Consider the following 15,064-nt stretch of genomic DNA (forward strand, 5'->3'; position numbering starts at 1 on the left):
CAGTACACTCGATAACTGTGGTAACTAGGCTCATCTGAATTAACAGCCCACACGTACTGAGGGCCTAAGGGGCTTTGGGGGCAGGGAAGAAAAGGCCATTTCAGGGCCTGAGGATGAACACGACTTAACGTCTGGTTGTCAGTAAAGAGTTGGGTGACGGGTGTTGGGAAGGTGAAGTCTGAAACTAAAGGGAAAAGTGAAGGCGAGGAGATTGTGAGGGCCCAACATTAGGCTGAGACTTTCGTGGACCACCATGACAATGAGAACTGTGACTATGGGGGAAGTTTAAAGTGGCCATGAAAGCAGTTAAACAGTGGGAAAGAAGACTTCAAGAGTGAGAGAAAGGAAGAGATGATTTAGATTCGAAGTAGACTGACAAGCGTTCAGAACTCACAAAGTGGAGGGGAAGAGGTAGTAACGCCACAGTGGCTGAAGAGGGTCAGTGACCATACTTACAAGAGTTCGAAACCTTTCAGACATGGAGTAAAACGTAAATTGTGTCTGTGGGACTTGGCCCTTTCTGGATAAAGTTCCCTAAACTTTTTGTTTTTCCCCTAGACCTTTCTTCTGACATGTTTGGCCAATTTAGATGTTTTGCACACTTTGCCACTGCTAAGCATTGTCAAAGTGCAAGTGCTCCATGTGTACAGTGTACTTGTAATTGGTTGTCCGTAATTGGTATGTTGTATTACTAGTGAAGTCCCTAGTAAAATGCACTATGTGTGCCAGGGCTAGTAATGCAAATGCTACTTGTGGGCCTGCAGCACTTCTTGTACCACCCACTCAAGTAGCCTTAAAAAGGAAACTCAGGCCTGCCATTGCAGGACCTGCGCGCAGTTTGTGAAACCAACAGACCTTACCCTTCCCTTTCTGTGCACCTAAGACACCCCTATGAAAGTTCTAGGGTTCCCCCCTGGACAGGGTGTAGGGCATGTGGAATCTAGGGCATGTACTAAGTTGTGTGTCATGTCCTGACAGTGAAATCATAACCATTTCGTGTTCCCTGTTGAAAGGCCATATTGCCCATTAGAACAGAATGGGAAGGCTGTGTAATATGTTTTCCAGCCTATCTTCCCAAAGGCTTAAGATGGAAAGGTGAAGTTTAGTATGCCTGAACTCACCCTGCAATAGCACATATTTTTATGAAGATGGTTTTTGCATTGTGTGTTTGTAAGCCACTCTTTCAGGAGTGGCTGGGTTTTTGTGCTTTAAACATTTCTGTGTGTATCTGCCTGGTTGTGGATTGACTGTCTGGATTTGAAAGAGATAGAATCTAGGGAATGTCTTGACCCAGGGGAGGGGGTGAGACAGCACAGGCTGACCTGCATTTGGAGTGTAGGGGGGGGGGGGGGGAGAAGAATCCCCTAGAGGTGAGGAGACCTGGGCTGGTGTTATAAAACAATTGTCCCATCTTCTGCTGAGTGATTGAGAACCCAGACCCCCACTAATCAAAGGAGGAAGGTGTCATTGGTTGAGCAGGGGTCAGTGCCCCATGTAACACGAAGACTTCAAAGCCATTGAGGGGTATAACTATGCGAACTGAAGCCCCTGAACTTTGGAGAATGGCTTGATCAAGTGTGAACAAGACTGGAGCTACTTCATGGTCAAGAGGACCTTTACCAAGGAAGAAACCACTGAAGGGACTGATGGATAGGACTGCTCTTGCTGTGTGATCTGGGGCTGGCCTGCAGTTTGCTGTTTCAACCAACGAAAGGCTAAAGGGATTTTGCTGTGCCCCCCTTCTTGAAGGACTTTGCGGTGTGCTGTGTCCTGAAGTAACTGTCCCCAAGGGCCTGAGGTGAGCTGGTTCCCTGTTCAGAAACACAGGACCACAAAAGTTTCCAGAGAAGACTCTCAGAGACGCTGTGTGCGCGTGCTCTGTCTAGACAGAGCCCTTCGTAAGTTGTGCCCTGCGATCTTGGGCACATGGAGTTCCTAATGAGGCTCAGTGACGCAGTGTGTGTGTGTGTGTGTGTGTGTGTGTGTGTGTGTGTGCGGCTGGTGCAACCTGAGTCCTTCGAGAGGATCGTCCTGCGAGCATGTGCACCGGGAAGCCAAGTAAGTCTAAGCAACGCAGTGTGCGTGTGCTTGGTGCAGCCTGAGACTTTTGCGTGGATTGGCCCGTGATCGGGCAAGCCAGAAGGGCAGGTGTTTCTCAGCGACGCTGTGTGCGTGTGCTGTTTGCAGCCTGAGACTCTTGCCAGAGGTGCCCTGTGATCGAGGGCACCCGAAGGACAAGCGTGTCTCGAGCGACACTGTGCGTGTGCTGTCTGCAGCCAGAAACCTGCACAAGTTGTGCCCTGTGATCGTGGGCACCAGAAGATCACATGTGTCTCAGGGACGCTGCGTGCGTGTGTCATGTGTAGCCTGAGGCCCTCGTGATGAGTTGTCTGGTTATCGTGCACCCGGAGTCCAGTGAGTCTCATTGACTCAGAGTGCGGGTGTAGTGTGCAGCCTGGGATCTTCCCATTGCCCAGAAATTCAGAGAGATTGCATCGGAGGCCCAAGTTGCTGGACGTGGAGATAAGAGTGGGTTCGCGTCCCCCAGGTAACGTTTGTCGACTCCTGGGGTGGGGCGCAGGCTCGGAGGGAAGACGCTCTTGGCCTCTTTCTCTGTCCTGCAGCGCGAGCCTCTGCTTCGGCTCGGATCGCAGCCAGTGTGCCAAGGGAGTCGAAGCACCGGGGCCAAAGTGCGAAGCTGCATTTACTGTGTTATATCTTACCCGTTTGTGTGTGGGGGGGAGGGCAACTGTGGCCTGAGACTAACCGCAAGCACGAGTGGCGGAGTGAACAGTGCTGGAGTAAATTACGTATTGCATTCGTCCTGCATAACAGAGTATCTGATGATTGTATGACGCCTTGCCTTATTTCTGCACAACCAACTGTCTGTTGGTTGTATTGCCCATTGCATTCGTATAACAAACTGCCTGATAGGTGTGTTATGCATTGCACTAGGTTTGCATAACGAACTGCCTGATAGATGTGTTACGCCTTGTCTTAGTCCTGCATTACGCACTCCAAATTGTCGTATTACACATTGCATTAGTGTTGCATACCGAACTGCCTGATATATGTGTTCCGCATAGTATTAGTTTCGCATAACGAACTGCCTGATAACTGTATTACATGTTGCATTGCTTTTTCCTAACAGAGTATCTGAAGGGGACCGTACGCATTGCATTAAGAGGGCATAACAGTTTACCGCGTTGTTGCATTACACACTGCATTACAGTAACAGTAGAAATCGCCAGATAGCCGTATTACAATCTACATTATTCTTATATTGTGAAATACCCGATTGTTGCACAACGAACTGCATATTACGACATTAGGATTACATAGGATTGTTTAGTATAGTAATAGGCCAGGAGGAGCTTTACCCCGACGCATATGTTGGTTTAGTATTGTGTGGTCGTATCGTATATCTTTTTATAAACATATACTTGTTTTCTATTAAACTCGTTTGGAGTCTATTGGAGGTGTCATCATTGGGTTGCTGTGAGCGTAATTGCAAATACTTTACACATTGGCTTTGAAGATAAGCCTGGCTTCTCGTGCCACGCTACCAAGGGGGAGGTGCAGGGGCTCTCTCTAGAGGCGACCAGTCTTTCCCTAATGTCGGGGGCTCGTGGGTCCCTCTTTGGCCTAAGGTACCTACCCCAGCCAACAAGGGACCCAGGGATTCTAACAGTGTCCATTATAGGAAATGGTCAGTCTTAAAAAACAACTCCACGAATTTGGAACAAATGTATTTTTTGATCAGCCGCCCTGTTCTATTTTTGACTTTTTCCACACGAAGCGCAACAACAGAGAATGCATGCAGTTCAAGGGCTGTGGCTGACCTTCCCACAAATCAATTAAAAATTCCCTTCAACATAGACCTTAAAAATAATCCTAACCTGCAATTTATGTCATTTAATAACACTGTTCTCCCCAATTAAACGTTCTGTGTACACTAACCTGGAAAAACACTTTGAAGCAAATAAAGATGCTGGGTGTGGAAGAAGAAGGTAACTGTAGCACAGGCCTCTATAACTTATGGACACAAATCACTCCAAGTACTTGCTTCCTACTAATTCCAGTAATTAATGCACCGGTTAATAATACAGATCTCAGAGAAAAAGACTGGTCAGTATAGCTTGGTGCAATGTGAGGGGTAGGTAAAATCTTGTCCAGCACTATGAGCCAAATTGGTTACTTTCCCTGCAAGAGTAGTTCTGCAGCCTGTAGAATTTTCTGGTTTCGGTTTGCTTCTCTTCATGGACTTTTTCTAGTCAGGGATTCCGAGGATCTCAATAGATCCACTGTGCCTATGTTGTTTCTTAGCTGCCAGGCCCTTCAATGATACTCTCCTTGGTATATTTTCTGATTTCCTCTGAATCAGAGCCTTTCCCCTGGGACAACTCTTTCCTCTGGGCCTTCCTCCCTGGTCAAGAGGTCTGGCTTCTTGAGCGATGTATGCTTCTGTTCCCGTGCCATGACGTAGTGCACCCATTTGCAACCCTGCGTATGCATTGCACCTCTCCAAGCTGTGGTCCTTTATCAAACATAGGTTACAGACCTCTTGGCTGTCTTTTTAGGTGAAGTTGTGGTGATCCTTCCGAGAGAATTTGTTTTTTCATTCTTGGACCCACGCGGTCGATGTCTTCTCAGGAAGAAAGCCTCTGGCTTCAGTATTGTTCATTGGATTAGCATTTTCCAAGAGCTGTGCAGTCGTTTTCTGTTATTCTGTGATTAGATGTCGTTCTCATTGAAACAAATAATTGCTTTGTACAAGTTAAAATCATCTGCTACAGAGTTCCTTTTACATCCAGTTTTCATGCAGCAATAAAAATGTTAAGATTACTTGTGTGAGATCTGTATTTTATGTGGATAGCTGAGTGGATTAAAGCTAGCCTTTACCAGCACATGAAAAAAATTACATTTATGTGAGGGGGGGCAATGGAGAGAAGAGAGACACTTTTGCCGGGTAGTAGCAAGGGAATCAGAGTAGGGGGTTTATATGGGAGGGGGACCAAAAAAGATTGTCAGACCAGGCGCCACCAGTGCTAAAGCCAGCCCTGACAAAATGCATTCGTAATTTTCAAACGCGATTTCAGATTCATCCAAAGGGTGAAGGGTGACCGCAGAGGCAGACACTATGGACCATACGCATGAAACTATATTGCATTCGCAAACAGTGCAAATCCGCAAAATTCAGAAAATGTAGCAAGCATTTTCAAAATGCTCTTACCATCACCTCCCAGTCGATGTTAACCATGTGCAGATTTTTTAAAAATGCACAAAAATGCATTTTTGTAGGTCCCATGTAGCGCACACATGGCCCTAGGGCATGTGTGCATTCTACATGTGCACAATTTTGTTTTTTGGGTGTGCCTCAGGCCCCCCTGCACCCTTGACTTTGCAGTACATTATTTGCAATTACTAATTAGGTAATCACGAATTATCGAATGCAAAACCATTCACGCCTTTAGGCCCATGGGAACGAAAGGAGTCTTATTACCTCATAGCGATTACCTATTTACAGAATCACTATTAGGTAATATTAAGGAATTGCTAAATCTTTCGAGATTCCTTATATACATAGCATTTTGAGATAACCTAACAGCGATTTGATAAAAATAGCTATTTGGTAATTGCAAAATGCTTTTTTGATACATGTGGCCCTTTAGAAAGGGAGCAGCACATCACCCAAAGGACAGCAGTTTTGCTTGAATGATCAGGGATGATTGAACAGTACCTGCAGATGCTGCAGCATAGCTCTCGGGTCTCTTTACGGCAAGTGGGCTTTTCGGAGGCACCTTTTCCTTACTTCCTGAATTCGCTGCAGTCGGCAGGAGATGCTGTACTTGGGTGAGAGGCTGAAGCATCTCCCTCTTTGGCTGCAGAAGGAGAAAACAGTGTGATTAGAAAATACTTTTCATGAAAGACTCACCACAGGTAAAAACACAATTTAGTCTTCGGCTCATTGACCAGAGACGCAACAACCAATACAAATGGGATTAGTGCAGGGAAGAAACGGGGACCGCCAACTGAAAATAACTAGACTCACCAGCAGAGTAGACCCCCTTATTCCAACGAATGGGTGAACGGGCATCAGTAAACTACCAAACAAAACTCTTACATGTAGAATAGGAGCAATCACCCAACCAAACATGCAGAGAATTACCATCTATTAAGATAGAAACTTCACATCACTCTTTCATTGCTACTCATCCACGCTATTCTACTTCTTGATTGTCCGCAAGTCCAATTGGACATTAATAAATGTTACAATGAATATTAAGGAGATACGTTAACAACCAAAGATACTGAATGGGGACATACATATTCATCAAGTAGAATAGCTTTCCAACAAATTAGAATGATAGGTTAAGCACTTTAAAAATTCCCTACCAACTACTGCAAGTATCAATTTTCAACATGTGGAAACAGATTATTACCCAAAACGTACAGAGGAAGTAGCAACTTTCCCAAAGAAAATAATCAGGGGAAAGACAACTACAAAGAATACTTGCCTAAACTGATTACCTGCTTTGAACCTTTATCTCACAAGCAGTGATGACAGAATTGAAGCAGTTTGTGCCCATTAACTTTCTTTAAATCTGTAAAGATGAAAATGCTCTCCATAGCAGATTTCTTCAATTTGTTTGCCCTGTGTGTTTTTTTCTAGTGAGTTGACAATACTACACAGCCCTTGGGATATGTTCCCTTTAATGTACAGATTTGCTGACAGACAAACTAGGCTCAGATGTCTGCGGCTCACCCAAATGGGTGCGCTTTTTTGAGAGACTAGCTATTGCCCTCTCTATACAGACTATGTGGAGACTGTGGCATAGCGTTTTGCTGGCCAGAAGCAGTTCTTTATTTCTGTGTCCGTAGAGGTGAGCTGCATCAGCTCCCCTATACATAGTTCAGTCACTCATAAATGGGGTTGCCTGTCCGTCACCATGATGTTTGAAATATGTATGAAGAATCCCTTGAACAAGTGCGGTGGGGATTATGCACTTGGACTAGAGAGTGCTGAAGTCCATTAGACTCCATGTGGCTATACTGCACAGGAGGGTAGTCTCTGTATTAAGCTGTCAATGTCCATCTTGGACAAAACAAAATACTACTACTTTTGAGGCGGACGAGCAACAGTGTATCTGGTGGGTGGGGCAGGTGACCAAGCCACATCCTTAATGAGCGCAGGGTTCCACTACTACAGTGAAAACAACAGATGTACAGTTTGTGATCATCTGTATGATCAACCAAACAAGGGAACACTCCTCTACACCAGAGCTAGGACAACCTGGTCTCGGCATAGCCACTGGGATAGGAAACCTTGACATTTCTATATTACAACGTGAGGGAGATGCATTTTCCGGATCAGAAAAGCTTCCTGGATGGCTGAAGGATGCCACCTTGACCATCATCGGAGTATAAGTACTGGCCACCTCTGACAGAAATGTAACTGTATTGATTAATTAGCTTCAGCTTAGATTAATTGGATCTTTAGCGCCGGGAAACCCTTTGTTGGGTAGCTGTTGCGCTATACAAATGAAATAAATAAATAAATAAAAATTAAACAATAAGGAGGAGGCCTTTGTACCATAACTGTACCAGCCAGGGGGAGTGACCAGGCTCCATGATGGAAAGGATACATATCGACTGGATGAAAACTGCCCCAAAGCCACAAAGTTACCCCATAAACGTTGGCCAAGAGAATGCATGTTAAAAACTGGGTTGAGAGTTACTTCTTCCTGAACTGCACCAGCATCAACCATCCTGTACCTATCACATGCCTGCTTCAATACACATATGGAGGGGGAGGCATCCTGGGGGTAATTTAGAGTATGGAAGAACAGGAACAGCAGGGTATATCAGGAGTGCTGAAGATCTACCAAATTCACAAGTTTCCTGCCTCATTTAGAGCCGGAAGAGCTACTGGGTTTGTCGATATTGCCTCAGCAGTCTATGTCAGTGGCAACTCTTGATCTGGTGGACCATTGAGTCCTGAGGTCACTATGATAGTGCCCCCATCCTATTGAGGGCAAAGCAACCATCACTTGATTTCCCGACAGGGACCACAATGTGAAATACAGCAGGTCTTGGAAAGATAAATGAAGTAATGACCCCACTGTGCAGGCAGAAAACTCAATGCACATCAGGGTCGTTTTTTTGGGCAGTTTTAATAGGCAAAAAAAACTATGATAGATGATACAGTATCAAAGACTTCACAGATTGAATCTGCGGTCAAGTTCCCTTTCATGCTGGTCAATAGGTATCGACTACTAGACCCTCTATTGCCAATTGTAAGTTCTGCAAAACGTTGAGGGTCCGTGCCACCATAAAATTTCAACCCCCAATAGTAGATCCTATAAGCAAAGCCAGAACTCCTACACCAATGCCTAAAAGGACTGCACAGCTGGCGGGTACTGGCAAACTGGCCAGCCACTATCTACAACAATTTCAGGACCCCAGTTCACTCAACATCAATGACCAAATGCCAGACACCCAAAGACACCCCAAGGATCCCTGTGACCACCTACATTAACCTGCAATGGCAAAGCCAAAAGATATTGGTTTAATGTGACAATGCAGGCAAGCAGAAACAATGTTTCTATGTGATAAAGCTAGATCTACTTACTTTGCCAATGCTTAATAGTGAAGCTTGTGACGTGGTATTGTTGGGGGTGATATTTAGAGTTGGAGGGCATTGACGGGAGTAGTAATATTGGTGTTGCAGATAATCGTGGTATCGTGATGATGGTACAGGTGGTGGTAAGGGGGTTTTGCGGCTTGCATTGGTGATGGACTAATTGGTGGTGGTGTAGGTGGTGCCAATATCGTGCTGGTGATTTGGATCGGAGGTGATGTTCCTATGGGGGCTGCAGGGAACGGTTTGAGGTGAATATTCGTCTTGATGATAATGTGGTAATAGTGGTGCTGTGGTATTGTTGGTAGTGCTATTTTGGTGGTGTGATAAATAAAAAGCAATTACATGACCAAGCTAATATCAGCACTGCATTCGAGTCGATACCAAAGCAATAAAAAAAAATGCCTGCTGCTAAGAAAAGGATTGCGTTCAGAACACATGCACTCAGAAGGAGTTGGAATATCTCCTGTCGTGGTGCAGAAAACAGCCAAGAGAGACTCACATTCCACAAAATTGATCTAAAATGTGATTAATAAATGCCTCAAAGAAATGTCAGAAAAAGGCTTCAAATATGCCAACAGTTGAAGTGGGCCGACACAAAGCCTACTGTGTATGTTCTAAGCAATATATCTTGCAGACAGCTGCACTGTCATTGTAAACCTAAAAATAGTATTTTCAAGAGTGGGATCTTGCATTGTTTAGGTAGTGGCATTCTAGTCTGACAGCTTTGTTTACTTTCCCCAGATTATGATCACTGGCATCGACTCAGTAGACCAGACGCCTGCTCCATTTAATGAACTAAAACCTTGGAAGATTAAAACTGTTGGTAGTATACGTGAAACATCTTAGATTGGTTAATAGTAGGCCTTAGGTCTCACAGTTGTCTTTAGCCCAAGTGAGTTATAAACACATTAGGGGGTGTTAACATGGGCCATGGAGATGCTAGGGTCTGGTTTCATTAGAAATCATAGGGGTTTGTTTTATTTGTTTTACTTAGATGATAGCAACATGTTTTTCTTAAAGTAAAACACTGACTGGAAATTGAAGTTCTTAAGTGCTACCTGTTATTGCACTGTATTCTGAGTTTTGGAGTATGGATTTAATGCACACAATCAATGTCCTGAAAGAGTGCAGAGTTAAAAGGCATTACATGGCCTTTTTAATTGATGCACAATGGTACTGTGGCCCTGGGGCTCCAGTGGTGAACGACAACAGCCGTACTGGCTATGCCCAGACTACTCCAATGTCCCCTGGACTCCAAGAAAAAGTCTCACACAGCTTATGCTCTGAAAGAGTTTTCATTGACTCAGACAAAAAAAACAAATGCCACAATGTTGCAGCTATGGGTGATTAAGGATACAATTCAGGAGAACTAGGTGCTCAGGATGCTTTCCTGCAAGGTGCATTACTGCGCTAAGCAATTAACTTTTCTAGTGTGCTTTTTGATTCTTCTTTGTAAACAAATGTAGTAAACTTGTTGTCTGAAAACAAAAGGAACTAGGACAACCCTATTACAGTAAGATACACCGAGGGGACACCTGGTGGACAATGGGCCAGGGCATCAGAGAAACTGCAGTTTTACTTTGGAGCTGGTGCCACCACTCCATAATATGCTAACTCTAAGGAAGCCTCACAGTCCAAATAGAAGATTTGCAACTAGCACTTTGAGGAGCCCTTGTTGATAGGGTGTCATAACCAGATATGAAGTTCTACAATGAACATCACATTTCCAGCATTTTGAAAGAAAGCCTACGGATTCACTGCTTTGAAAGTGTTTCTGGTTCACTGGAAGCCTTAATGTAAATGTTACAAAGTATAACCGAAGTCAGGAGGTAAATCCAAGTAGAGGTTTATTGTAAGTTACAAGATGATAGTTGTAGGTTACAAGCTGATTGATGGTTGGTTCAAGATCATTACATTGCTAGTTCATGGCCCCACCAGGAGCTGCATCTTCACAGCTCAGCCCACTCTCTCCAACAGTCATTCTTCCAGTCCACCAGGCACACCAACATTCCACACTGTCATCAGGCATTCTAAGGTTCCATACATACACACAAGCATACTGGCTGAGCAGCCGTAAATGCAAGCACAACATATCCTCTTTCCTTAAGGGAACAAAGGAAACAAATAGTTACGACCCTGTGAGAGTATAACACATATGTATAGAAGAAATGATACAGGCAGCTATGCAGACTGAACAGAAGAGAGGATTGATGTGAAGAAAGAAGAGAGGAATGAACCATTACAACAGTAAGCTTAACTGGCAGAGGTGCACGGTATGCTAAAATGAACAGGTCGACATAACCCATGTGATTATCAATTATATAAAGTACTCAAAGAACCTTCAATTCCAACAGCTTAGAAACTGCTACAAACGAGTCTAAAATTATAAAAAAGGGTGTGGATAAAACAGATGTGGCTTCTTTTGTTTTTATATTGCCTTCCCACGTGCATTTTACATTTTAAAATTTTATGGTTTGGGGGAAATTTGTAATCTTCCGACTGTTTTAATTTATAGGCTTGGTGATTCTTTCTCCACACCACACTGTTCTGAGGCAGGTGACAGATTAGGCGCCACTTTATTTGTGCCGCTCCCTCGAGTAGTTGACACTATAGTCTTATGCTGTGGTAGGATCTCCTCCCTGCTCCTAGCCCACGCATAAAAACGTGACTGTGGTGCAGCCATGATGGTAAACAGATTGGGCTTCTTTTATTTTTATATTTTGCTTTGCCACATGTATCTTAATATTTGGATTTGATGGTGTAGGGCATATTTTTAATCTTCAGTTTTTTTAATGCGCTTAAGGCTTCCGTCTTCATTGCGCTGTTCTGACGCGGGTGGCAGACTAGGAGGCCATTTTGTGTGTGCTGTTTCCACAAGCAGTTGATGCTCAAGTCTTTTGCTATGGTAGGATCTCCTCCATGCTCAAGGACCATGCTCTATAAAAACAAGGATGTGGGGCAGATGCACTGTTGAGCAAGCCTGTCTACGCACAAACAGGCACAAGGGCCCGGAATACTGCTTCTTCCCCATTAGACAGAGTGAGCTATTTAGTCATTTATCTTTGAGCTCTGCATCCTGCGATGCTGACAGGCTGTATATTCTCTATTGCTCCTGATATCCACCCTTTATGCTGCTGTTACTGTGATTTTGGTGGGGTAGTTGAGCCTGTAATAAAGGGTAGTTGCTTCCATTCCACAGTTTCTAGTGGGAGCTTTGTAGGTGCTCCTAAGAAGGACTTTAAACGTACTCCGCATTGTTTAAAAAAAATATATATACTGTTGTCTCCGGTTAAACATCATATGTTTTTAAGTTTGTACTTGAGTATATGCCAGATGTGTTTTTTTCTGGCGTAAACTTGGCTGAATGAAGATTCTACACTTGACATTCTACGCCTAGAGCTCTCTTTAGACAATTCATATGCCAGAGGGATCACCAACATCATAAAATGGGCATATAACCTTTTACATGCAGAACAAGGCACCTTAAGATCTTTATTAAAAGCAGAGACTTTCGACTTAGGATCACCGAAGTACGTTTTTAGTCAAAACGTATCCACGGCATTCAAATTAACGAAGGTTACAATTGATCTGTTGCAATCCTGGACTCCTGCACATCTGAAGCTCTTCCTAAAACATTTAACACCAAGGATAAGTTCAGAATTTGATATTCAACATTGCACTAAATTGCATCATTATGAAATGTATGCTGAGTCAATAGAATATAAGAAATTTCAACAGTATATTAGTTTTAACTTAAAGCATGGAATCAGGTGATGCATAATATTACTTCGGCTCAGGATTCTCCCTCTTAAACCTTTTACTTCTAAATGGAATTTTAATGGCAGAGGAGAAACTTCTGCAGAAATCAAATGGTCCTGCATGTTGTGGCTTCCCAAAGCAGCTGCCTGACATCTCCATGAGGGGTGTCCAATTCGTGACTGGGTCCTACATTCTTTCCCGACAGGTAATCAGGTTGGATCTTCCTGTGGGGGGGGATTTGTGACTCTGTACTTGCATACACTCTAGACATACAGAGTTGGGATTGCATTGTAGGAGTATGCCTGATCACTACCTTGTATAAGCCCACATATATAAATGGCGGAACTTTATTAGCTATTTACTTTTTGGGTAATTATAATCACTCATCTGATTCGATCTATTGATTATTGCAGCACATGTATTCTGTACAAGAATAACGGTGGTTAAATAAATATATTGAAAACGCCATTGTGTATTCTCTGCATATTTCTCTGAGAACGAGAGAGCACGAGTGACTGAGCAGAAGGGATCTGATCTGTTACCACGATCCCGGAGGAGTCAGGGTTGTCATGTTAATAGTTTGCCTCAAACCATTCACTCCCTGTTTGAGTTAAGGGGGGCTTATGGCGGCACTGTGAGCTAGCTGGTCTTTAGGGCAACATAACCTGTGTGGGTGCTTGGAATCACTCTAGGCACCTCACCCAAGGATTATGTTGTCCACAAACATGTAGGTCCTATGGATTAGTGGAACTACACAAGAGCTTTTGATTCCATCTCTCACAAAGTGGTTCTGCAAAAACAGGAGGATTTGGGTATTTAAGCATTGGCTTTGGTCGTATTACGCTAGTTTCTACAAGCTGTTCCTTCCAAGACTGAATTAAACCACACAATTCAATCTCACACATATTGCCCTTTGGGGTGCCCCAAGGCTTTGCCCTAAACACCACTTTAACACCTATGAGCGGCCACTGGTAGACGTAGTTGAAGGGTGCAGTCTCACTTTGTTCTCCTATGTGGATGCTACACAAATTAGTGTATTCTTATTTCCTAATAAAAATCAAGGATTAGGTGCTCTAAACTCCTGCCTTACTAGTGTGGTGACTTGGATGAACCATAATTCCTTAAAGCTAAATATGAATAAGTCTGAAGACCTATTGACTCCCAATATACCGCCTTTTTGGGGCCCTCACTATTGGCTAATCAATCGAAGAGCTGCTCCTACCCCCATCTCAGATAGTTAAGCATTTGGGCGTCTGGCCTGACACCATGCTAACGATGGAACAGCAAATCACTACGGTAGCTTCCTCTTTTTTCTGTATACTAAGGTGCCTAAAGAAAATACTCTGGCTTCTTCCCATTCCAGCTCAAAGGACAATTAAACAAGCTCTGATTATTTCGTAACTCGTTTATGGTAACATTCTTTATCCAGCTGCAAATAAAGATGCAATTAGGAAATTACAAATTGTTCAGAATGTGGCGGCTCGTTGCTATACCATCTACCTAAACACTCTTCAGTCTCTCACAATTTTAAGGACCTACATTGGCTCTAAATTGGCAAATGTGTCCAGTTCAAGGCATTCTGCCAAATGTACAAAGTCTTGTCTAATTCAGGACAGCGTTATCTTAGGTCATTGGTGCAGCCAGGTCGTCCTAATCAGCCTCTACTATCTAGTAATCTGAATTAAGCCATTGTTCCTCGGGTTCACATGCAAGGCAAGGTGGAAGCTGCTTTTCCTATCTGGGCCCAACACTTTAGAGTTACCTGCCTGCCTGGCTTCGGCTCAGTGATTCTTTTGATAAGTTTAAAAAACGTCTGGAGACGTAGCTTTTTTATGTAAGTATTTTATCTCTTCCTGTTGTGCCAGCGTGGGGATACCCCATTGGTAAATCTGTACAATGATGATAATAAAAAGAAAAGCAACCGAAAAAAGAGGACAATGTAATAAAATGTGCAGCGGTTTTACATGGGCCTAACTTGGGAACATAAACACAACTACAACACAATCCAAAGCTTAACGTTTTTTGGTTAATGATTCCACTCCACTGTTATTGTTGCCTTGAAATGGCATGGGCAATTTACAAGTGATTTGAAGGAGCAAAAAGATTGAACTGCAGAGCCTCCTTGTTATTGTAGATCTCCACACTGGGTGAAGGAGGAAGTAGTCTAGGCGACACAGTTGATCACAGACTCATTCATCCATTTGTACTGCTCTATGGAGCTCACCTCATCAGGCATAGACAAGGGTCTGGGGCTTTCCTCCTCTGCATCATCGGCCTCGGACTCACTGTAACAATCTGAGGATGGAAGGAAGAAAACATACGCTTGCGGTCAAACGTTAAATACAGTCAAAGGTTATGTGTATGAGTGTACAAGAGATCCCTTTAAAAAAACAAGAGGCAGAAGGACAACACAGGAGAAATGTTGTGATTATACTAAAACTTTTAAAAAAAGCTCCAAGCACAAATTGTATATTCTTTACATCATTTTAGCTGTCCCTTCTGATAATTTAGTTGATATATGCTAAATATCTACCGAAACCAAGGATTTTCAAAGCACTGTATTTTAAGAAAAGGTACAAGGGAATATTAAAGTAAACTGGAAACCTGCAATTCGGCTGCTTCCAAGAGTTAATGTTGGCCTCCCATATTTATCTCTCCGAT

General features: G+C 43.4%; 1 protein-coding gene across 1 annotated transcript in view; it reads right to left on the reverse strand.

The window, feature by feature from the left end:
- The window catches only part of CNKSR1 (connector enhancer of kinase suppressor of Ras 1), a 424,353-nt gene that overhangs the window by 45,805 nt on the left and 363,484 nt on the right, over positions 1-15,064 (reverse strand). The window contains exons 18-19 of the mRNA XM_078682672.1: positions 14,628-14,698; positions 5,741-5,882 (exon numbers count right to left, since the gene is read on the reverse strand). Coding sequence (XP_078538798.1) covers positions 5,741-5,882; positions 14,628-14,698 — 213 coding nt within the window. The remainder of the gene's footprint in view (positions 1-5,740; positions 5,883-14,627; positions 14,699-15,064) is intronic.

The sequence above is a fragment of the Lissotriton helveticus genome, chromosome 3_1, assembly GCF_964261635.1.
Source record: "Lissotriton helveticus chromosome 3_1, aLisHel1.1, whole genome shotgun sequence".
Lineage (NCBI taxonomy): Eukaryota > Metazoa > Chordata > Amphibia > Caudata > Salamandridae > Lissotriton > Lissotriton helveticus.